We start from the raw sequence: 22,479 nt of genomic DNA on the forward strand, positions 1-22,479 counted from the left end.
ACTTAAACGAGCCAAGCTCGAGCTCGAGCTCACGAGCCGAGCTCAATTTTGAGCTCACGAACCTATCATCGAACATGTTCACGAGCTAACGAGCCGAACATCATTAATCTCAAGCTCGGCTCAACAAAATTGTCGAGCCCAAAATAAGGCTCGGGCTCGGCTATATAAACTTTACGAACGAGCCCGAACGAGCCCGAACGAGCTTTTTAACGAGCCGAGATCCGAAAAACTCGCGAACAGTTCGATTCATTTACATCCCTACTAGAAAGCTAGGCAGTAGCGTCCAACTGATATAGATAAGTAGGATAAGCTCTAAAAATATAGATAACGGACATTGACAACTGCCATAAACCAAAATTTCATAAAATGCAGCATCGATAAAAAGAGCAGAGATTTCTAGACCAAAGCAGAGGTAATAAACGCCTACAAACATTATCAGACTCATACTCGATAAGCCTTCATGTCTTGCTTCTTGAGCATGAGGGTACACACCTCTTTCAACAACTGACATGGTTGAAGCCATGTGGTGTTTTTAGCGGCACATTTTCTTTGTTCGATGAAATCTCATGTTTAGCATTCACCTGAGTTTACCAAGTTCTTGTTTCTTCCGCAGTGCCTTCTGACCATGGTAAATGAAAGAATCCACTATTCCAGCAACCGTGAATACACCTGGAAAAAAGACGATTCAAGGAATTACGACGATAGTAAGTTGTTTCAAGTATCAGTTGAGAGTACAAGGACCAGGAAAGTACATCTTCATCGCTTCAAGAATCCACTAAGTGTGTCCTAAGCTGGAAACTTGATGGCTTTAAGTATTAGAATTTCGTTAAGATGATAAAACACGGGGAAGCTATTTGTCCTTACATTTTGATGAGCTATTGAATTCGTCATTGGACGAAGGCTAAAGTTCTGCTTTCGTTGACCTATCAATTAGGCATGGAGACAGAATTTGTTTGTTCATAGCAAGTGGAGTGCATTATAAAATACATAAACTGGTCTTAGATGAACATAAAAAGTTTAACGGCATAACTCGAGGAAGGAACACGTGGGGGAGAAAAGTTACAAGGTCCCATCTCCATGTTTAGATCAGAAAACAAGAGATGCATTGTACAAATGTGTCCTAAAAAGAGACTATTAATACTCCTTGCGACTAGCATAATAGGGAGTAAGCTTAAAGTTAACCAGACAAGGTAGCTGTTTGTTCAAAAGACATCAACCAATTATCTCTAGATAGAGCAGAAAAGAGATGCAAATCAAGCAATAAACTAATATAAATACCTCCCATGATGGCACAGATATGTGTTAGGAAGTGCAAGAATGATGTATGTTCTTCTGTGAAAGTAACCTGTCATGATAGACACGGTTATAATAAAGTATATTAGTTAGATAAAAAGTATACATTAAAGAACCTTAGTTTCAGCTATATAAACACCAAGAGCGAGATATTTTATAAAATCCAAATATATGTTGCTATCTAGTCATTATGCATCAAGCTCAGCAGCATAATAAATCACAAAAATAGTTTCTCAGAATGGACGAGAATGCATAGCCCTTCGGGGTCTACACAGTGCTTCATCCTGGGCAAGAATGACGCATTGTACAAGAACAGCTGAAATACCAAGTTTCTACAAAATAATGCCTAGATTTCTAATTAAAACTTTGTACTTTTGTAATGAAGTTTACCTTTATGGGAGACAGATCATAGAAGAAGAAAACTCCAGGAACAGACCTGGTCAGCTCCATTCCAGAATTCTTGAAATGTTCGGTGACAGAAAACTGAATGCATACGAACAGTGATGATATAAAAGACATGGACATAAATATCAAATAAGAGTTGCGATGTTGAAAAGTGTAGTACCTGATTTGACTGAATAGTATGACCTCTAATATTGGTGTGTATGGTTGGAACCACCTGCAAAGCCCACAAGAAACTTAGAAGTGGCAAGCTTTTAGATCTTTCAGATGAAGGGGTATCACAAGCATTTGAAGTTTTACAATATTCAAAGCAGCAAAAATAAAAAATACATCCACCTTTTCTTTCCAGCACCAAATTTCGCTGATGAACGACAATGATGAGGGATGGAAAACTAAAATGGTTTGATGCAAGTTTTATACACAACCAATCCCTACCGCAGAATATCTCATTAAATGGTCTAATAAGCCTTACTTCAGGACTGTAATAGAGAAGGGGGATCATGAACTATGAAAATGTCAGATTGAAATTATCCAATTAATTAGAGTACAGTTGAATTTATTTCATGATTGTGATAGGTTTACAATGAGGCAATCATGATTTGGTAACCCTTAACCCAAATAGTCAGCAGATTTGTTGAAGGGATCAAAGTCATCAGAAATCCAAGATAGCAATTAAAACCACTTTGGTGAGAGTAAAATATAATAGGTCAATGTCAGGGTAGGTTCCCTTGAGCACTGACCTCGATAACAAACATCAAAACAAAAGGTTGATACATGTTTCAAGGGCGTGTAAGAGTGTGTGATCTCTTCGACGAGAGCAAAATACAATAGGCCAGGGTCAAGGTAGGTTCCCTTCAAGCACTGACCTTGACAAAATACTGATACACTCCACCTGGAGTTTCTTGTAGCCACTGCACACTGAATATTTACAGAAATGATTAATGATACAAAAACGAAAATCAAATGCACAATAACTTAACAACCATCTGTATCTATAAAGGTTTCTACGGTGTTAGTAAAGTGTCTAGGAGAGGAAAATGTTATTGTCTCAGTAGTCTTCACATCAAAGGGCACCACACCACACCACACCAAAAGACATGCAGGATTCGAAAACACATTAAACAAATGAATTATCACATATAAATTATGTGAAAGTTAGGGGCTAAAAAACTGTGAAATTCGGGTAAAATATTAATCCCTCTTGAGCTCAATTCAAAACGCCAACGCATTGTCGAAAATCACATATTCTAGATAAAAGGCCTGTACGTAAGTTCGATTACCCATCTAGAGGATTTACAATTCCAGGAATAGAATCTCCAAAAGTTAACTTGTTGATCTTGTGGCTTATCTGCATGAAATGCCATGAAAGCAGTAAATTGATTTGTATTGTATTTAAATTTGAAAAGAAACTAAAGCGAGTAATTCAACGTATGACTTGGAGATCGGAGAGGAAGAAAAAAACCAAAAACTAGACAGGTCCTTACATTATAATTTTCTGTTTGAAAAGCGAGGAGATCTAGCAGCTGGAAGTTCGACTGGTGAAAGCTTTTACCAGGGGAAAAGTGAAAATTCCCTGCCACTTTATTAACTTCCAGAGATCCGTGAATATTGCATCCTTCACCTTGTTCCTCTTTTACTTTATCAACGAAGCCTTCTCTTTTGCACTATATGCGTTAAAATAATATCATAGCATAGAAAAATGACCTCATATCAGAATATATATGAGGACTCGACAAGAGTGTAAGAATGGTTGGGCTTTCAAGATGGTTTCACAAATTCAACCACATATGATCATCTTTAGTTTTAGCTTCAGAATAAATCCAAACAGCATAAGGCACTTCCATATTGGTGATTAACGATTCAATATGTCAATGTGTTTCATTGTTTGACAGATATGAAGACTGGCACTGAAAAAAGACGATCAACATATAACTTCGAGCCAAAGCATTTGAAAAGTGAAGTAACTTGTTCGTGACAACTACACAATAGTTCTCTCGGCCAGCCAATGAGAAGATCTAATGGCGAGTATTCCAGCAAATTTAATATCAATTACACTGATTTAGCAGCCTGTCTGAATTAGCTTCCAATAATACGCTACGTTCGTCTTTTTCGTTGCAGCATTTATTTGAAAAAAATATTGCAGTTTCCTACTTGTTTAAAAAGACAAAATTGTCAACGACTCAATGAGAAAAATTTAACATCAAATCTGGTGTTCCTCCAACCTGATCAATCAAATCTGCATTTGTTATTGCCCAGCCTTTCTTTTGATATGCTTCACGAACTTCTTCACATGAATTACAACATTCATCATCCGCCTGCAAAAAAAGAAAGAAAATAATGATATAAAGATTTACACGTGCCTGGAACATTAAAAAAAAGTAAAACCGAAACATATGAATCTCGTACGCGTCTCGACATTCATCAAAACAAAAACAGAGAGCACATAATAACTACTAAATTTTCATTATGCTCTTTGGTTTGCTTTCTCACTTCATTTACCAGAAAAGCTGAAGCATAAAAATATGTAAATTGTTTCCACATCATAAAGTTGGTTGAATTTTATGATAAATGATTACAAAAAATTTTGAAGCGAAGAGGACCCAAAAGTTACATGTATGGACAACCCAGGGATTAAATTTCGTTTCTAACAACAGAGCTCCAGAATTTCACCCAATTGTGTAATATCCTACATACAGTCCCCTATCTAAGTAAATAACATAAATATAAAATAAATGGATAGCATAGAAATACCGATTCTGCGCCAAAACATGATCCACAATATTTCTCATTATGCTCAAGCCTGCCACCATGTCTCTGCAAAGGCTTCTCGATCTAAAAAGATATAATAAAATTGGATTTAGAGAGAGAGAGAGAGAGCACTGTCTATTCCAAGACATCTCAGTCTTAATATACACTTTAAATAACACACACAGGCTAAGTGAACCGAACAAGTGAAGAAACCGGATGCCTTTGTAAATCATTTGAAGTTCTAACAACATTGTTATGGCGAAGCTTTCACATAAATTCTTAAAGGGTGGGAAAAGAAAGCTAAGTAGTACAATAAATACTTCTCCGTTCCACTGGATGAGAAAATAATTATTTCTGACGCTCCTCCGAAATGATAATTGACACAAACTTGCAAAGAAAATTATTTTATGAGTAGCTGGATGAGAAATTAATTGTCTTCAATCCCCTTTGAGGATGATATTTGGCACGTAGCCACAGGGATAAAAAGTCCTAAAAAGGAACTCCGACTGATCAACATTCAGTGCAGGAAACACCAATAATGCATGAGTTAAAATAACATTCATAATTCCTTCAAATGGTAAGTGCCATGTACAGGACTCAAATTCATCAACTGACACAAAAACCATGGAAGGCTAAATAAATCCGAGGAATTATGAGCACACCAAAGAATAAAGGGCCACAAAAGAGAAACAAAATCTTAATAAAGGATGCCTTCTATGTTTTCACCAACCTGTGGGGCACCAATGCCATCTTGTCTCGTCCCTACCACATTGCCATGAGAATCAATTCTTTTCTTGAAAATATCATGTCTCTGCAGGTTCAGTGAAGCACATTATGCAACCAATATATAGAAATAAAGGGAAGCTGGCAGGAGGTCAGCAGAAATGTTTGAGACTAAAATAAAAGCCAAGAAATTTAGCTTGACAATATAAACAAGATACACAGACATATTGAAAACAAACTGGAAGAGTCATACGCATACATACTATGTCTAGATGTCGCTCCCCACTGATATCCATGGCATCAACACTCAGCAATGTACATGGAATGGCAGGAAAAGTGACATCAAACTGCAGTTAAATTAAGAGGTAAATTAATAAATTGCATTGATACTTGATAGGGATGAAGCTAATGTCCAATGCTTAAATAAAGGGAAGGAGTGGTATAAAGTGAACAAATAACTTAAGTTTTGTAGGTCCTTAACAGGGTAATGGCTACCTTGGCTACCTCGTAGCAATTAAATAGATAAAATTATGCTACAAGTATAGAAACAAACTCGAGAATAGAGTTCAATTTTGATGATTAAGTTTCTATAATGGTAGACATTACGCAGTTATCTTACATTAATATGCAATTTTCCTCCTCTAGACGTGTCTACTACTAGCTTTGTATTTGTTATGGTATGAAGATATAATCCTGCAATAAGAAGCCAATAAACATGCTGTATGTGAGGGTATAGAAGCAACAATGAAACTTTTGAAAGAATCAATTCCAATCTTTCGAGCAAGGTAAGTGGATTTTGTAAGAAATAAGCACGATCTTGGTATTATGCTAACACAAACCATGTATGAAAGCTCATACGTAGGGTTTCTTAACGAGAAAGAGTCTTAGCAAAATTCAAAGGTAAGAAATAAAACAAAAAACATAGCACAAGAATCTTCATGAATGATAGTAGTTTAACACGAAGAATCATTGTTTAGATCATATTTTTTATAACAAATAAAGGTGTATTACCATGCTTTCTTATGAGAAAGAAATTAATGTCTTGCCCTATCCAAATATTGGGGTAGCTCAAACATAATCAACTGAGTGGTAAATCCAAAAGATATATGATTCCACACTCCACAGTCAAATGCATCGAAAAGATCATTTGTCTCTTCATTTTCCACTTTATGGCCTAAGTAGCATTTATACCAAGAGCCGGAAACACCACTTACCCATCAAGCTAATGGACAATTTAATCACTTTGTATTAGGCAGCCAGCCAAACTCCATAGTGTCTACATCATATAAGTCATATTATTATCACCCGATTACTGAAGAGCTAATATGTTGGAGTCACTCCCCAAATAATTTCAGTTGCAATGTACACCTCCCCATTGCTAGTTTTATAAACAAACAACGGATTTGGTATCTTCATTCACAAATCCAAATTAGCTACAATGGAATAGGTTGGAATACATTGGGACTAAAATAGATGGGATGGGTAACATCCTATAAATAACCACTACCAATAATTAACCACTAATAATAAGATAAAACTATACACTCAAACCCCTCCTGTGCCAACTCAATACAAATCAACATCATATAAATAAAAGAAAATGGTAAGTATATACATTGACTTAAAACTAGCATCTTCTACTTCTTGTAAAGTAATTTCATGGGTCCTTCTTGCCAGATCCTAACAACGCTTCAAACAGCAGTAAGCCCCCAAGAACTCAAGTTGCCTAAATGAACACTGTACCAATTACCATTAAGATAAAATATTTTTCACTTTGTAATCACACCCTCGGGCAGGCCAGACGAGTACACAAGTTTTCTTACTAGAATTAAGAAAAAAGAAAAGGGATCTGCTTCCTAGATTATATTATAACAGTCATCCCGAATCATTTTAAATGTTTTCATAAAATTAACCTTGGCTTTCCCAATTCCACGCTGCATTTAGATGCCTTCCACCACCACCAACACCACGCGACAAAATTCAATATACACCAAGAAACTAATCAGAATTAACATAATAATACAACCGCAAACCCAATAATATTCCAACCTCGGAAGCTCCAACATCAACGGGGTAAAAGAATTTTTTTTTAAAAAAAAGAAGAAGACGAGATCGGAAAGTTCGCGAAGACATACTGAATTCAGAAACGAAAAGAACGAAGATGAAGATTGAGGAGACGAGCGTGATAACACCACCGGAGAGCGTGCGGCTGAAGAAATCCTCATTGATTTTCGGGTACGCATCCAAATTCCGCAGCTTACCGTACACCTTATCCATGTATACGGAGTATACACAAAGGGTGTTTACAACTATATATACTCCACAAAACCAAGGATTCTTACTTCATGCGCATGAATTTGGGATAAAACTCCGAACTCCCCAGGCGGATTTCTTTGATTGTCCTGCTAGAGGGGATGATTATCGTACCCCGAGGCCACCGAGAAGGCGGACGGTAAAGGAAAGGGCTACCTTTGACTTGTGTTGAATCTGGTTCACCTATGCTAGAATCAAGGCACGCCCTTCGGTTTTCCAAAAATACTGTGGTCGATATTTCGGCCAATGAATACTATATTTTAATTTAACTACGTTTAAATAAATAAAAAATCAAAATAAATAAAGATATAATCAATACATCGTACAGTAATATTTATATCAATTTTATCGTGATATTTTGAATTGAAATTATCATGAGATTTTGATAAATGAAATTTTTTTATTAATTTTTCATGGTAAATAATTATTGTACAAATTTGGTTATAAATATAACATCAGTCAAAAGATAAAAACTTGTGTCAGACGGTTTCACGAGTCGTATTTATTAGACAGATCTTTTATTTTGGTTATCTATTAAAAAGTTTTATTTTTTATGCTAAAAATATTACTTTTTATTGTGAATATGAGTAGAGTTGGCTCATCTCACAGATTAAGATCCATTAGACGGTCTCACATGAGAACCGCTCTAGTAAAAAATAGCCCAATACTACATGCCATGGTGGATAATGCTTCAGGTATATTTTTTTATACTCGTGTATTAATAGAAAATTGAGTATGTCTCACTGTCTCTTGTTTGGCGGTCCGTGAGACGGCTCGATATGATCTGGAATTATAATGAAAAATACTATTTTTTTTTAATATAAAAACTAATATTTTTGCAATATATTTCATAAAATTAGTTCGTGAAACAATCTCATAAACGTTTTGTGTAGAAAAATAAAATAAGCATCCATAAATTGTTTTAGTTTTGCTTAATTTTTTTAAAAAATTAGCCTATAATATAGACTTTGGATTTGTAAAACTTTCATATAAGATTTTTATCAGTTCTCCCCAATATTTATAAATTTCGTATGCCTATATTACAACATCGGTTTTTATTTTGTGGAAATACATTTTGACGATTTTATTTTTTATATTAAAAAAATTGAATAATAATTAATAGTAAATCAATCAATTAATTAAAACAAGAATGCTCACAAACAATAATGAATATTATTATTATTATTATTATTATTATTATTATTATTATTATTATTATTATTATTATTATTATTATTATTATAATATGCATGTTAAAAAATAAAATTTTAAAAAGAACTGTATTTTTTATTTTGTAATTTTGTCATTTTAATTCTTTACCTTTTCAAATTTCAATTTTTAATTTTATATTTTTGATTTTTGATATTTTTAATCAATTTTTTTGTTAGAATATTGACATAACACTATAAAATGTCAATTTCAATATGTCATATGACTAAAATTATGAAAAATAATAAATAAAAATAACTCTTTAAGACTAAAATATGTAACAGAAAAAGGACCGAAACATTTCTTTAGGACAAAAAACGATTTTCCCAATTATAAATAACTAATTATTTTAAAGATAATTATTATTCTAATGGGGCTGCATATCGGTCCGCCGCGCTGAAAGTAGACTTCAGAGGAGCAACCGGAAAGAAAAGATGAGCTTGGCACTGCTGCAGAGCTACTCCTCTGCCGAAGAAGATGAAGCAGTAAACGACGATCTCTGGTTGCAAGACCAAATATCATCCGACGATGATGCAAAAGACGCTGTTCCCAAGACCCGTTCCTACAAACCCTTGTTCGACCCCAATCCGCGCCCTTCTTCCTCCTTGCCCTCCGCTGTCGACGCCTTCTCCGAGGTAAATATTGATGATTCGCGGGTCAAATTTGGTGACCGATTCCGTTTCTGAAATCCGGGTCTTACTGAAATTCTTATATTTTTCGTGTTTGGTGGGGGGGAATTATTGGAGATTGCAAGCCCGCCGCAGTTTCTGAACAATAGCGTGGAAGAAAATCCGCAGAAGGTGGTTGTGCAGCAGTGGAGGCATGGTAGCAGGAAAAACCGTAAAGAGAAAAAGCATTTACCATCAGGTGAATTCATATACTTCTTAACAAACCAAAAAAAAATATTTATTTGTTTTTTTTTCTCGGCCTAATGAATCATGCTGTAAACAATGATTTAGAAATTTCTCAGGTGGCGTTTGATTTCCCATTCTTTTGTTTAGTTACTCGCTCGGTAGTTGGACACTTGTCATCTGGCCATTCTGGTGGTATATATGATATATGGGAGTTAATCAGCTTGTTATAAAAATGTGACATTTGTGAATCAACCTGATCAATGAGCCATTCTGGTGGTGTATATACTATACTATATGGGTTCTTGCAGGGTTAGAAGGTGTTGCGGGTTAGAGACTGGTTTATAGATGAGTGCCTGCACAATTGTAACACCTTTGACATCCAGTTGAGATATATAATTTACATGTAATTTAGTTGTTGGTGGTTAGCAAACTGCTGCAAAACCAGGCATTCTGTTATCTTTATTATCCTGGCGGGCCATTAAACATGCTGCTTTTGTACTCCAATATGTTTGCATTTTTGTGCTTCCTTGTTCTTATTTTGTCTACTAAGATTATTGCAGCGCCATATAATGGCGTAGGTATTTTTCTCTGAACAACAGACTCTATGCTTGGTTTGTTCCTTCATGTTATATTGCCGCTTGATTCAGTTAATATATTTTTTTAACTTCACAAAGCACAATATCTGCACTTGATGAACTTAAATGAAATGAAGAGTCAAAGGAATGTTATTTTTTTGAGAAAATTCTCTGGACAAATTAGAGATTTTAAGAACTATCTCATCCATATAATTCCCTTGCCTCTGAGATTCTTTTCTTGAATGTATTGTCACACTTCTGTAATATTTATTATATGTTGTTAAAAAGGGGTTGTAATGGAGTCTAAGGCTCAGTTAGTTGGAATCCGAGAGAGAGTGAGAAGCGATGTAGAAAACGCATCCCTCCAAGGCCAATCTGGTGCTACGGGAACAGCACAAGGTGGGAAACGTGTGGCAACAGTCAGCAATCCCAACGCAGAAGATGCTGCTGAGCTTCTGAGGTATGCCTACTGATACCTCTTCTTGTGAAGATCCCTACTTAATCTGTGTAGAATGGATCGAATACACAATACAATCCTATGACACACCCATAAGTAATCAGTAACTAGTAATTTTGTAATAACGGTTTACCATCCTTGAGGTATGCCCAAACCACACATATAATGTGGCATCTGCCTCCATGATCTTTGAAAATGTTTATGCTGGTATCAGAAGACTAAATTTTTTACATTCACTTTCCTCCCAGTGCACAAAAATCTGTACCTTAATTTGTCTCCTGTCAGTTGTCATTATACCAAGATAATAAATTGAAATCTAACCCACGATATCTTGTAATTTGGGTTCTTCTTAGGTAGGTTAATGTAATTTTTGCTTTCGAAATCTAATGCTATTTGCAGAGTCATCTATTTTAGGTTGGTTTGTGTAAGTAATAGATCATTGTGGTTTCAGGATGTGTGTGAAGTGTGGGATTCCAAAAACTTATTCTCATGCAAAGGGGATGATCTGCCCTGTGTGCGGTGACCGTCCTCCCAAAGATTCAGATAAAGAGCCTGTTAAGAAGAAAGGATCAATCATTAAAGACAAGGAGAAGAGCAAAAGGATGAGAGGGCAATCTTCGCATGCATCATGGAAGAGTGAGACCGAGATGCATCTCAGACAGCAGTTTGATTAGCTAATAGAATTATGGTTGGATGCTTTTGTCGTGTTAATCTAGTTTGGAAGGTCAACTTTTGTAGCACTATTGAACTTATGTTGCTGATTGAAAAAACTTCTTGTGGAAGATCATGCTGTATTGTGTATCTTGGGAATATCGTTTTTATTTATAAGAAAAGCAGACAAGATATCCGCAAGTACGAAAAGGATACAAAACGAACTAAATCCATCTTCATTCAATAAAACTCTAGTCCCTAACTGAAATCGATAAATGATTATGATCTGAAAGTTTTCTAGTCCAAAATGTTGCCCTAATTCTGAAATTTTCCAACAGTCGTTAGCCGATTCCGATAAATTGTCAAATATTCACTCCAGACATATTGACCAAAAAATACAATAGACTAGAAACTCCAAAGAATATGCTCCAAAAAGTATGCCCTCTCATGCCAAGATGACAATCACTAATTAAAGCAAACACATCATGTGCTTCTTTATTAGTGATGTTGCTGAACCCCGGGACGGTAGCTGGGTGGTCGGATCTTCACTTGAGGATCTCAAATCGGACCTTAGAAATCTGGAAGCACAAAGAGTGAGTGAGTATATGAATGAATAAACAATGAATGAAATCTGATATTCGGACAAGATTAGATAAAACATTTGTGGGCTTTATTTATGTGGAGTACCCGTTAATGTTTGAGTAGAAGCTTTCTTAAGCAGGAGCCCATCTATAGTCTGGACCCTGTGGGAGCTCGGCCGAGATATTTCCAATCAACACGTTACCATAATATGGGAAGTCGGCTCGGTTCGTGATAGGAGGTCGGCAGGGGAGGTTGGCCACCTCTTTCTGATTGACGAGATTACGGGCGTCTGGGAGGTTGGCCTAAATAACCTCCCACCAGCTTCGTATGAATGAGGTGACCTCCTGACGGACTCTGTCATGAAGATAACCTTCCGGGACTTTCTGAATACCTTTGGGGCTTTACTTTTTGGGCTTTCGAGAGTGGACCGAGCCTACCCCTGGGATATCAATTAGCGTAGTTGTTTTCGTATCTGGTTTTCCGTGGCGGTTTCATCCCAAGTTTCACGTTTACAGCGTACTTTGTCGTACGAGGCATTCAAATTTCCTTGCGAAAAACATTGTGGGACTAGTTTCTTGTACCAACATATACACAATGTGTTCTCACAAAATATGAGTTAATTATCTTTTAAGAATTAATTTAATACAGCAACATTCAAATCTTGTAAATTACTTAATGAAAATTAATATTTAAATAAACTATGAAGTATTTCAAAATTTTAAATATAGTTTAGATAATTAAATGTGATAAGTAAGCTATCAATTTTGAGAAAGGGTGAAATTTTGAATGATTCAAATGTTTATAAAAAACAATTGAAGAAATCACCAACAAATGCAATAACTCAGGCACCAATTATCAGGAATAATCAAAGCTTTTGTGATTTACACAGCTTATCATGCAAACCGATACAACGATGCGCACCAGGTTAGACAGATACCCATAAACAAAAGTTGCAGAACATCAGCAATATGAGACAATGCGGCATATGGAGCTCCGGAGAACACAACACTTTCGGAGGGACTTCAACATTCAAAGCCTTGGTTTTTTGTTTTAGCTGATGTTTCTTCTTGAACGACCAAGTTATCGACCATTGCAGGTTGATTAGTGATGGGCCCATGAACCTGGTCGGGACATGATAAGTCGATATAATGTGATAAATGATTGCTGATTTAGTTAGATGCAAGTTAAGATCCAAAGCATAGTGGCAGACTAGGATTTAAGTAAGAGGGGGACTCAATGAATTAAAACTTGCATTTAATAAAAAAAATTATGAAATATTGTAGATTTTGTCATTTGAAAGGGAGATGACTGTCCCTATTATCCCCACAATGGATCCACTTCCAGTGCATCAAACGCTTACCATTCTTGGTAACTTGAAAGGCGAAGAATCAACGGCAGGCACTGCAGATGTGTCTGAAGGTCTGTGAAAGAGCAAGTGCGCTATTGAGCGGTCTAAGGGGTTTGTATCAGTTTCCATGTCCATAAATCCGGCGCACCTAAACAGGAAGTCGAAATAGAAAATTTATAGTTGCATGTTTAACAGTTGGCAAACTGCATCAAAGTTTGCAGCTTGTCCAGAGATGAATATGTATCCTGATTCCTTGAAACTTAATAAACGGTATTCACTTAGCTGGAATATTATTTAGCATAACATCACTTCCAATTGATGTTTTGCAACAAAAGACAGGTCTGAAATCCAGGATAGATAACATACTTGGTTCCATCAGCTATGGATGTTCCACTGGCATCTCTTCCGTCTCCACAGCCACCATTCTGGTTTGTGTGGTCATGCCTTTGTTCAGCACTCCGAGCCAAACGATACAAACTATCCCTTATGCATAACTTGGTTCTCAAATCCAACTAAATCAAGAATGTCAACCGCATATAACTTCAAGATAGTTTAGATGGGAAAAAGTACAAAGCACTATTATACTGCTGTTGGTTTGTATAAGCATACTTGAACTTTTGCTATCATAAGTCACAATGACACATTAATACACAAAATGACATTTCTATTTCTATTCGCCAGAGTATTGTAGCATAAAACAATACAATGAGGGGTAGACGTATGAACAGTGTGAATTTTACTTACCCAAGTAGCCATGTTCAAAATATAAAATGTTCTGGTGCATTTGCAGAGAGCCCCTTAAAAATCCCTTTCTATTCATTCCTCTCAGAATCACTCATACTTACTCCAATATTACTAGCAAATGATACAAATATGTATATGCTGGAATAAATGCATTAGCACAGGCTATTTCTCCAAACACTCCTGAGCTACTGGGGGATGCATAAGAGAGATGTATATGGCAAGGAAATAAAAAGTATACTTTCTGGTTGTAGAGCCAAGGAAGTATGAGAAAATGAGCTTGAATGTAAAACCCAGTCCTGTGTTTATAAGACGAGAACTGCTCAGGCTATTTTAAACTGCGCCTTCATGAAAATTAAGGATGTAAGGACGCATAAATGACTAGAATCCAATGCAGCTCATAATCAGTTGTGCAATTATATCTGCCGAATTTCGGTAGGCATCTTAAAGGTAAATGCCATGCAGGCCCTCCCCACAAGAAAATTATTTGAGTCTGAGTATATGATCAAAATTTATGGAGCCAAATGAAAGGTTAGAAGGAAATAAAGAATATATGGACTCAAAGACAAGTTTCACTTAAAGGAATACGACTTAAAAATGTAATGCACATCTATCTTTGTAGATGAAATAATTTTTCACTCAATAAAAAAGCTGGAATAAGAGTGGCACTTTCCTTATAAGTCATCAAGCCCAACATCAAAAGGTGAGTTAATACCTGTTCCATTACAAGCTGAAGCTGGCGCAAAATAGCAGCTTCAAGTGAAATATCATCCAAACCGAAACTCCTAATTGAGCTTTCATGCACATTTGATGAATCCAATCCTGCAGGAATTACTAGCTGACTCCTCAACATGACTATGATTCTCAAACTTGACTCAATAAAGGTAAAAAATTCTATCGAGTCAGAATCAGCAAACCCTGAAAATTTGGACATGCAATTTTAAAAGTCTAGATGAAAGATCGACTACCTTGAAGATTATGTAGTTTTTCTTTAGTTTCACCCTCTTCAGTGGCAGACGCGTGAAATAAAGGATGAAAACCCTTCAATGTTTGCAACTGATTGGAAGCATGGGCTGATTCCCTTGGCGAAGGATATGTCAACTCCATTTCGGATTTGATAAAGAATGGTGTTGGCTCAACAGAAATTTGATCGGACAAATGGCTGCTGTCTGAATGAACAAAATCAGTGTTCTGCAAATAATTACAGAAATGTGGACCCACAGTTTGGTCTTGCTGTTGATTATAAACAGAAGGGAAAAGTGGATGAGTAATAGCCCCAGGATTTGACCGGTCACTAATGTAATTGAAACTACAAGTTCCAAAATAATGTTTTTTTCTTTTTCCCTCCAACTGGATGGGGAGCGGGAGCTTTGACTGTTTCTTGTGCTCCTTAATCTGTAGAACATATAAAATACAAATAATGTAGTTATCATCATGTGTGGCAAACTCTGACTAGCTGTTGACCTTCTTCCAACTTTGACAAGTTTAAATAGAACGCAAAACTATACAGAGGCCCAACTTACATGATTTTTATTTTTTTTTATAGGAAACGATATTATTTTATTTAATTTACATGATTTTTATTAAATAGCTCTTTCATCATTCAAGGGAAGATTTCACAGTAGAGATTAAAACCAAAATCTATCTCACTTACCATTCCACCAATTCCAGTTTTGGCATGGCATCCGGCTGAATTTTTTGCCTGAATTTTACCCTTGATTCCCATTCCCTGTAGAAAAATCTAAGTGGTTATATTGATTCAACAAAAGAATAGTAATTTAATATAAATGTGTGCTTACCCGTTCTTTACTGATGAGCCCATCTTTGCTATCAGTTATTGCAGATCCATTCACAGAAGACATGTAAGAATCGGATTTCTCTGTGGGCATTGAACTCTCTTTGAACCTTACCGATGAGCTAGCCATGGCAGAATCGTCACGAGAGTACCTCTTCAAGGAATAACTATTTTTTGAAATCTCTTCAACTGCATTTGACTCGGGACTTGGAAACTTAAAATCTGACTTTAGCATATCTCCAGGCATTCCAATATCATCTGCCAATGATAACCAACGCAACTCATCTTCTTTACTGGACACAACTCCAAATGTGGAATCACAGCTTCTGAAAGACACGGCAGTTTTGTTCAGAATGATAGTTATGACACTCCGTCCAACTTAAAAACAGATAATTCATAACTCACCTAAACATACTGTCAACATCCTCAAAGTTTCCTATTTCTGGCCAACCATAATATAAGAAATCACTGGGATCTTTTTCCTCGGCATTCTCGAAGAAATCAATATCTTCGCTTGTTTGAGTTATGTCGTCAAGTGGATAACCAAACGAATTTTTATCAACTACAGCGATCTTATCACTGAGAATGATATCATTCTCACAGATCTCATTACCATTGGAATCTGTGTTATTATTTTTGAAGCCAGATAAACTGGAATTTTCAGAAACTAAGCTTGATACTTCTTTTACTGAATTGCTGTCAGATGGAGTAGGAAATCCACTCTTGGGTGCGGGAGACCATGAATCTTGCTCCAAGATCATGTTTCTTGGATCACTCAGAGTTGAAAATTTCCCTTGTTCTTTTCCCTGACCAGCACATCTAAGAGCAGATTGATCTCCAGCACAATTAGATGTAGAATTTCCTTTGAACCGAGGTTTTCGGCAGCTTTCAGCCAAAACAGAAGGATCATCAACCCTATTAGAACCAGGGTGGGGTACTATATGATCTTCACTCGGGCAAAACTCATCCCAATCTATATCTTCTAACTGTAGCAGCAGTGACAGAATTTTAGCTGTAATAACTGTGAGGGATACTTCATTAAAATGAGTAAGAAATAAATATACTTGGAACATGCAATATACACAATTATAATGTTTAATTTATTTGTTCCTCTCTATAAAGTAATAGACGAGTCTGAAATTCCTCTACCGTGGCCAGGAGGAGACCTACCTCGTACATGCACAAGTCTGACATTCCTTGAAGTATTAGCCTGCACCAAAACTAACGCCTTCCTTCACCTCCATTTTGTAGTCCATTGAAGAAACAATTGAACTATAAGTCAGAACAATTGCGAAGCTAATCATTAAAGTCAACTTTACTGCTGTATTAATTTCCATATCATCCAATTAGAATAGGATTAGACTTGCTGATAAAAATACAAAATCATTATAAGACCGAATTAATTCATTCTTCCGAGGCTTGTCACCGGAGAAGTTTTTCGTTCAAGAAAAAGAACAGGAGAAATTCTCTGTCACGTATCATTGGTAAAATATATAGGTCAGACTCAACTATCAGTAAAAGGTTTTGCCAACTTCGGCTTTATGCAGTAGGGAAAGATAAGAATTGGTGAAAAATTTGTTGCTAGAAACACAGCAGAATTTTGAATCAGTCGATAAAAAGTATAAAGAACTAGATAAGGCTTAAATGTCCCCCTTTTTTTTATTTCTCAAAATGGAATCGATCTTATTACCGGAGGTTCGAGACGATTAAAAATCTAGTTACAGCAATAAATCAATAATAGTTAAAAATGGTATCTATAACTGAGATCCGCCAAAAAAATAAATAAATCTCCGTAAAACTCACCGAGAAATCAAGAGAACTCAGCAAAATCGAAAAATCCACCAGAACTGGAAACTTGACTAAACAAAAATCACCAGCGAGAAACCCAATATTCGATTCTTCCTAGGAAAAATCCAGGAGGTTCTAAAAGATAGTTCAAACCATCCAAAGCCCCAAACAGCAAAGAAATCCTGTCAAATCAACAAACCCAAAAAAAAACAGCTAAAACTTTTACCTTCAACCACTCAAGAACAAAAGGTCGCCCGAAACCCACCTGGAAATCGCCAAATCGAAAAAATCTCCGAAAACGAAACTTCACCAGAATAATCACCAGTACAAACTCCAAATCCGATTCTTCGCAAAGCACAGAGTTCAGGTGCAAATATCTTTTGGGGAAACATTTTAATGGAAAATGAATAAATGAATTTTGAGTCACGGAATTTCCGACACGTGGCAAGTGTCGGTACAGTAGTGCTGATTTCGTGGTGGAGAAGAGCAGGGGGTCGAGAGACGATCTATTAGTGGAATGTGATTGGTCCACGTGTTATCTGGTTTAGAATGTTGGGTGTGGAAGGGTAAAATTCCAACCAGGTCGGATGTAAACGAACCAAATCGTTTGCGATCTATTCGAAACTTGATTCGATAAAAGTTCGTTTGAGCTCGTTTAATGAAGTTCGTTAAGATAAACAAACCAAACTTAAGCTTTACAGTATTCGGCTTGTTAGCTCGTGAACGTGTTCGTTGGTAAGTTCATGAGTAATCTTTTAGATGAAAAAATAATAGTTTTGATATTTGATTTATCGATTTTACATATTATTTATGAAATATATAGAAAAATATATTAAATTTATTTATTATAATAAATTTTACAAATTTTAATAAGAATAATATATTTTTCTTTACATATATAATTTACTATTTAATTAATTTAATGAAAATTTAAATGTATAATTCATATTTATTAAACTTGTTTTGGCTCGATAAAAGCTTGAATAAGCTCGTGAGTCATGCATATATTCGTTAAATAAAGCTCGAGCTCGGCTCGATTATAAACGAACCAAGCTCAAACATTTAAGAGTTCAAGCTCGACTCGACTCGATTACATCTTTACAGGCAGCTATTGCCCATATTTTAAAGAAAATTATAATTTGGAAAAAAAAAAACAACTCTATTAAAAAATGAATTTATCTATAAAATTTAGCATAAAATATTTTAAAATATTAATTTATGGAAACAAAATATTACATTAATGTTTTATGGTTTAGGATTTTGTGATTCATATTTTTTAGGAATAAATTTGCAACAATGTTTATACTATATATTTAAAATAGCGAAACTATATTAAACTTTTTTTTTAATATAGACTATATTAATAGAAAACCACCATAAAATGGCATTGAAAATATATTACGGGGGTATATTTGAAAGGGTTTTAAAAACTTTGAGGTTATAGTTGAATTGATGAATATGATTTTGAGAATAATTTGAATGACGGATTTCAATTGATACATAATTTGGGTGTATTTATAATCAATCACAATTATTATCGAAATTGCATAATCTTTTATACGAATATATGAGGAAAATCATATTTTGAGTCTTATAATAACATTCCTATTTTTACCCCATGTAGTTCCTTAACTTTTGATAATTTTGGAATAGATATATGAGAAAAATCATATTTTGAGTCTTATAATTTGTTTTTTTTTTTCATTTTTTTCACAGTTATTAGTTAATTAATTTGTATTTTTGTCACAACTATCATCGGAGTGCTAGGGCAGCTCTAAAAAATATGATGTGTCAACGAAAAATAGCTGATATGATATCAGATTTTATCAATGTATCAAATTTTATATTAGAACTTCGTTGAAAAATGATTAAAACTGGAGAAAAACAAAATGAAAAGTTAACAAATTGAGAAAAGGACCAATAATAATAATAAAATAGTTGAGGATTAATATAATATAAAATGACATGAACGAAACAAAAACTCGGGAGGAAAAACGGCAATGGATGGGAGAGAGAAGGATAAGGGGAAAGGAGGCGAAAAATGGACGACTGCGATCAGCAATCTCGCGGAGATGTCGTCAAATCTCGACTCTCTGCAGAAGCTACTCATGGAGAAAGTTGTTTACGGTAACGATGAAACCTTCGCCAAAGCCTCCCTCTGCTCCGAACAAGCTCGAAATATCAAGGTCGCGTTACTGCTTATTAATTGTTTTGATTGATCTTACAGTATTTCAGCTCAATTCAACTTTGCTTTCGTGTTTCAATCGATTTTGGTTTTATTTCGTTTTACGAGGTTTTATTGGATTGTGTTGATGGCCGATTGCTCCTGTAATTGGGGTTTATGTGTATGTTGGTTTCAAGTTACTTGACGCTGACTGAATTGTTGGGGTTTGGTACTTTGTTTTGGAATTTTCGAGATAACATTCTTGGGTGAAGCGGTATCTGAGGATTTAATGGAGTATGGAGAGTTCGGAGATTTGAGATGGCATAACCTATACTTTCAGAAAATAATCACAATTAATTCATTTTATCTTTTTGTCATTTGAGGGGTGTCCGCCAATGCTATCCATGAAGATGCTTTCTATGGCTTCATAGATGTTTATTAACTTTGGGATTATTCCCTTTTGTGTTTCGTCTGGGGACACCACAGATAGCCATTGCCTTAAGAGTTTCCAATTGGAAGTACTGCCGCACTTGTCACATTATTTTTAAGCTTACTATAATTTAGATTTTTTTAACGATGTCTACCGGATTTGTTCATCTAACATTGTCAATACAAGCTTAAACAATGATGTTAGTTTCCAGCTAGTGTATGCTGCTGGTAACCATATTATAATCATGTTATATTTCAAATAAGGTAGACCCTTTGACGAATGCTTCTATATCTAGAACGTGGTTGATGTTTGGGTCTAGAGAGGGACAAGCTTGTGATCACACTTTTGTTTGATAGATGTACCTTTTGTTTTTTGTGGGCATAGTATCATATATTAACCATGGATTAACGCGTGTGAGATTCTCCTTGATGGGTTTTGTATGCAACTGCTATGCATTTGTTTTCTTTCTATGAAAATGCCTAACCAAAGTTTCTTATAAATCCACTAAGCCTTTAACCCTTGTTCCATGATCCGATGTGGTACATGGTTATATCAAATAGATGCTTATAAAATTCTGTTACGATAAATGACGGACATAACAAAACCATGGATTTAAAACCTCCTCTCTAGTCATGTAATGAGTTTCCTATTTGTACATGTGCATGGGATTGTTGTCAGTTTGTCTGAGAAGATTCTTGTTCTCAATTGACTGGACATTTTTTTAAAATGAAAGGGCTGATTCATACTGAAATTTGCAACTAGTAGTTGTATATCAAAACGATGTATATTGACCCGTTGGAGGACTGTTGAACGATTGCTTGATGCAGATTTTCGAGTTACTGTAGGTTCTTGAGCAAAGAGTAGAGACCTTAGAAAGGGAACTTGATGCTTCCATTTCAGCTGCTGCTCGTGCACGTATGGAAAAGCGTCATGCTGAGGCAGCACAAAAAGCTACTGAAATACGTGAACAAGATATTACAAAAGAACTTGAAAACACTACAAGTATGCTTCTTTATCTCCTTCATTATGACCACAGAGAGAATCCTTTTATGCAATTCTTTACTGTTGATATTCTGTGTCAACAGTCAATCTACTCAATAGATTTTTGGTCAGCAGAGAAAATTTGAATTCTGTTCGAGGATTTTATGCAAGATAAAGATAATGATTTCAACATCATCAGGTGTATTATTTTTGGTCTAAAATAGCATCAAGGATAATTAGAAAAAGGCGCTATTTGGGCTGTTGTAAATTGGACATGTAAACCACACAGATTCTTTTTGTTTTCTGTTATGCAAACTTAGATCGTCTTATTTTCCTATTTTCCTTTAGGCATTGCCTGAGAAATGATGCAATGCTACCCTAGAGATCAGAAAAAATATGTGTCAATCTTCGTATTTGCCTTTACGGCTTTCTGCATTATTTGGTTCTGTTCTGTTGCAGAGGTATTCGAACTGCACATGGAAGAGCTGTGCGTGAAGCAAGAAGAGATATTAAAGCGAGATAAAGAGATCAAACTTCTAGAGGCCAAAATCCGAACTCTTGGAGGCAGGGAATCACATCCAAGGAACAGCTGAGCCTGCCTAGTCGCGTAAAAAGAAATTTGTGTACGTACGCATATGGGAGTTTAATGAAAGGATTCATCAAAGAAACGGTTCATTCGATGCTAACCCAAGATAAACATGTGCTCCCCAGGGGGTTTATTCCAGAATCCAAGTGATCTGTAGTGTCAATCTTTTAAAGTTCACATTCACACGTATCCATATGTTCAGACATTGTTCTAAATATATAATGTAATATGGCTGATTCAGTAAATTATTAGAATAAAAAATAAAATCTAACAAGAAGTATATATTCTTGAATACAATTTTTCGAAATAATGACATCGATCACAAGTCATAGAAACGATCTGTTTTTTTTACCAAAAATAACTTCTCCATTTTTTTTATTATTAAAAGCCAATAACAGTAGAGAACCTGAGCATATCCCTCATAAGACTAGATTTATCAGTGTGCTTATAAATCATATAAACTGTTTTATTGAAATTATAATGAGATTAAAGATTCAAACATATTTTGATAGTATTTTTTTTTATGAAAGTGCAGTTTCTATGTTTCAATGTACATTAGGATTTGATAGCATTTTATTGATTTTTTAAGAACGTCTTCAATAGATCTGATTTAGTTATTATTTAATTTTATGAAACAGTTAAAAATATTTGATATTAAAATATAAATTTATCTAAAATTAAATTATATCTATAAATTAATCAACATGCATGATATATTAGTAAATTTATAGTTTGCTACTTGTTGAATTAAAAATTTATAGATATGGCTTGAAATTCGGACCTGGATCGCCTACAGTGGTGTACTGGTGTATGGCATTTTTATTTATTTTTACTGTTTC

At 35.3% G+C, this 22,479-nt stretch overlaps 4 protein-coding genes across 10 annotated transcripts; 2 read left to right on the top strand and 2 right to left on the bottom strand.

The window, feature by feature from the left end:
- Positions 1 to 342: 342 nt before the first annotated feature.
- On the bottom strand, positions 343 to 7,713 carry LOC140823859 (uncharacterized). The gene is made up of 13 exons (XM_073185405.1): positions 7,302 to 7,713; positions 5,786 to 5,859; positions 5,430 to 5,513; positions 5,174 to 5,254; positions 4,447 to 4,527; positions 3,918 to 4,010; positions 3,180 to 3,359; positions 2,976 to 3,043; positions 2,562 to 2,613; positions 1,859 to 1,912; positions 1,684 to 1,776; positions 1,279 to 1,345; positions 343 to 669 (listed from the first exon to the last, which is right to left on the bottom strand). The coding sequence occupies exons 1-13, from the start codon at positions 7,441 to 7,443 to the stop codon at positions 578 to 580; spliced, it is 1,161 nt and encodes a 386-aa protein (XP_073041506.1). The 5' UTR covers positions 7,444 to 7,713; the 3' UTR covers positions 343 to 577.
- Positions 7,714 to 9,046: 1,333 nt separating this feature from the next.
- LOC140823860 (uncharacterized) lies at positions 9,047 to 11,356 on the top strand. The gene is made up of 4 exons (XM_073185407.1): positions 9,047 to 9,323; positions 9,435 to 9,555; positions 10,406 to 10,577; positions 11,026 to 11,356. The coding sequence occupies exons 1-4, from the start codon at positions 9,123 to 9,125 to the stop codon at positions 11,246 to 11,248; spliced, it is 717 nt and encodes a 238-aa protein (XP_073041508.1). The 5' UTR covers positions 9,047 to 9,122; the 3' UTR covers positions 11,249 to 11,356.
- Positions 11,357 to 12,626: 1,270 nt separating this feature from the next.
- Positions 12,627 to 17,846, bottom strand: LOC140823861 (protein LNK1). 7 transcript variants are annotated; one of them, XM_073185412.1, is made up of 10 exons: positions 17,706 to 17,846; positions 16,862 to 16,963; positions 16,097 to 16,677; positions 15,696 to 16,017; positions 15,551 to 15,625; positions 14,865 to 15,291; positions 14,612 to 14,730; positions 13,522 to 13,667; positions 13,168 to 13,303; positions 12,627 to 12,928 (listed from the first exon to the last, which is right to left on the bottom strand). In XM_073185412.1, exons 2-10 carry the CDS (start codon positions 16,883 to 16,885, stop codon positions 12,830 to 12,832), a joined length of 1,929 nt encoding a protein of 642 aa, XP_073041513.1. In that variant the 5' UTR covers positions 16,886 to 16,963; positions 17,706 to 17,846; the 3' UTR covers positions 12,627 to 12,829. The 7 variants fall into 7 exon arrangements, with proteins under 7 accessions (XP_073041513.1, XP_073041511.1, XP_073041514.1 ...); XM_073185410.1 differs by lacking the exon at positions 17,706 to 17,846 and adding an exon at positions 17,495 to 17,698 and having other exon boundaries at positions 16,862 to 17,009; XM_073185413.1 differs by lacking the exon at positions 17,706 to 17,846 and adding an exon at positions 17,495 to 17,640 and having other exon boundaries at positions 14,612 to 14,718.
- Positions 17,847 to 19,437: 1,591 nt separating this feature from the next.
- LOC140823862 (uncharacterized) lies at positions 19,438 to 21,817 on the top strand. Its single transcript, XM_073185415.1, has 3 exons — positions 19,438 to 19,665; positions 20,919 to 21,075; positions 21,514 to 21,817. The coding sequence occupies exons 1-3, from the start codon at positions 19,480 to 19,482 to the stop codon at positions 21,645 to 21,647; spliced, it is 477 nt and encodes a 158-aa protein (XP_073041516.1). The 5' UTR covers positions 19,438 to 19,479; the 3' UTR covers positions 21,648 to 21,817.
- The last annotated feature ends 662 nt before the right edge of the window (positions 21,818 to 22,479 follow it).

The sequence above is a fragment of the Primulina eburnea genome, chromosome 2 (assembly GCF_022965805.1).
Source record: "Primulina eburnea isolate SZY01 chromosome 2, ASM2296580v1, whole genome shotgun sequence".
In the NCBI taxonomy this organism is placed as follows: Eukaryota; Viridiplantae; Streptophyta; class Magnoliopsida; order Lamiales; family Gesneriaceae; genus Primulina; species Primulina eburnea.

Excerpts from the sequence above, each read along its gene's own strand:
- LOC140823862 (XM_073185415.1), top strand. The coding sequence starts at position 19,480 with ATGGATGGGAGAGAGAAGGATAAGGGGAAAGGAGGCGAAAAATGGACG. Across the intron at positions 19,666-20,918 it reads AACAAGCTCGAAATATCAAG|GTTCTTGAGCAAAGAGTAGA; the intron begins GTCGCGTTACTG and ends GAGTTACTGTAG. Across the intron at positions 21,076-21,513 it reads AGAACTTGAAAACACTACAA|AGGTATTCGAACTGCACATG; the intron begins GTATGCTTCTTT and ends GTTCTGTTGCAG.
- LOC140823860 (XM_073185407.1), top strand. The coding sequence starts at position 9,123 with ATGAGCTTGGCACTGCTGCAGAGCTACTCCTCTGCCGAAGAAGATGAA. Across the intron at positions 9,556-10,405 it reads GAAAAAGCATTTACCATCAG|GGGTTGTAATGGAGTCTAAG; the intron begins GTGAATTCATAT and ends GTTGTTAAAAAG. Across the intron at positions 10,578-11,025 it reads GATGCTGCTGAGCTTCTGAG|GATGTGTGTGAAGTGTGGGA; the intron begins GTATGCCTACTG and ends TTGTGGTTTCAG.
- LOC140823861 (XM_073185412.1), bottom strand. The coding sequence starts at position 16,885 with ATGTCAGACTTGTGCATGTACGAG. Across the intron at positions 14,731-14,864 it reads AAAACTACATAATCTTCAAG|TAATTCCTGCAGGATTGGAT; the intron begins GTAGTCGATCTT and ends GGAGTCAGCTAG. Across the intron at positions 13,668-14,611 it reads TTCAGCTTGTAATGGAACAG|TTGGATTTGAGAACCAAGTT; the intron begins GTATTAACTCAC and ends TTCTTGATTTAG.
- LOC140823859 (XM_073185405.1), bottom strand. The coding sequence starts at position 7,443 with ATGGATAAGGTGTACGGTAAGCTGCGGAATTTGGATGCGTACCCGAAA. Across the intron at positions 4,528-5,173 it reads ATGGCATTGGTGCCCCACAG|ATCGAGAAGCCTTTGCAGAG; the intron begins GTTGGTGAAAAC and ends ATATCTTTTTAG. Across the intron at positions 670-1,278 it reads TATCTGTGCCATCATGGGAG|GTGTATTCACGGTTGCTGGA; the intron begins GTATTTATATTA and ends TCTTTTTTCCAG.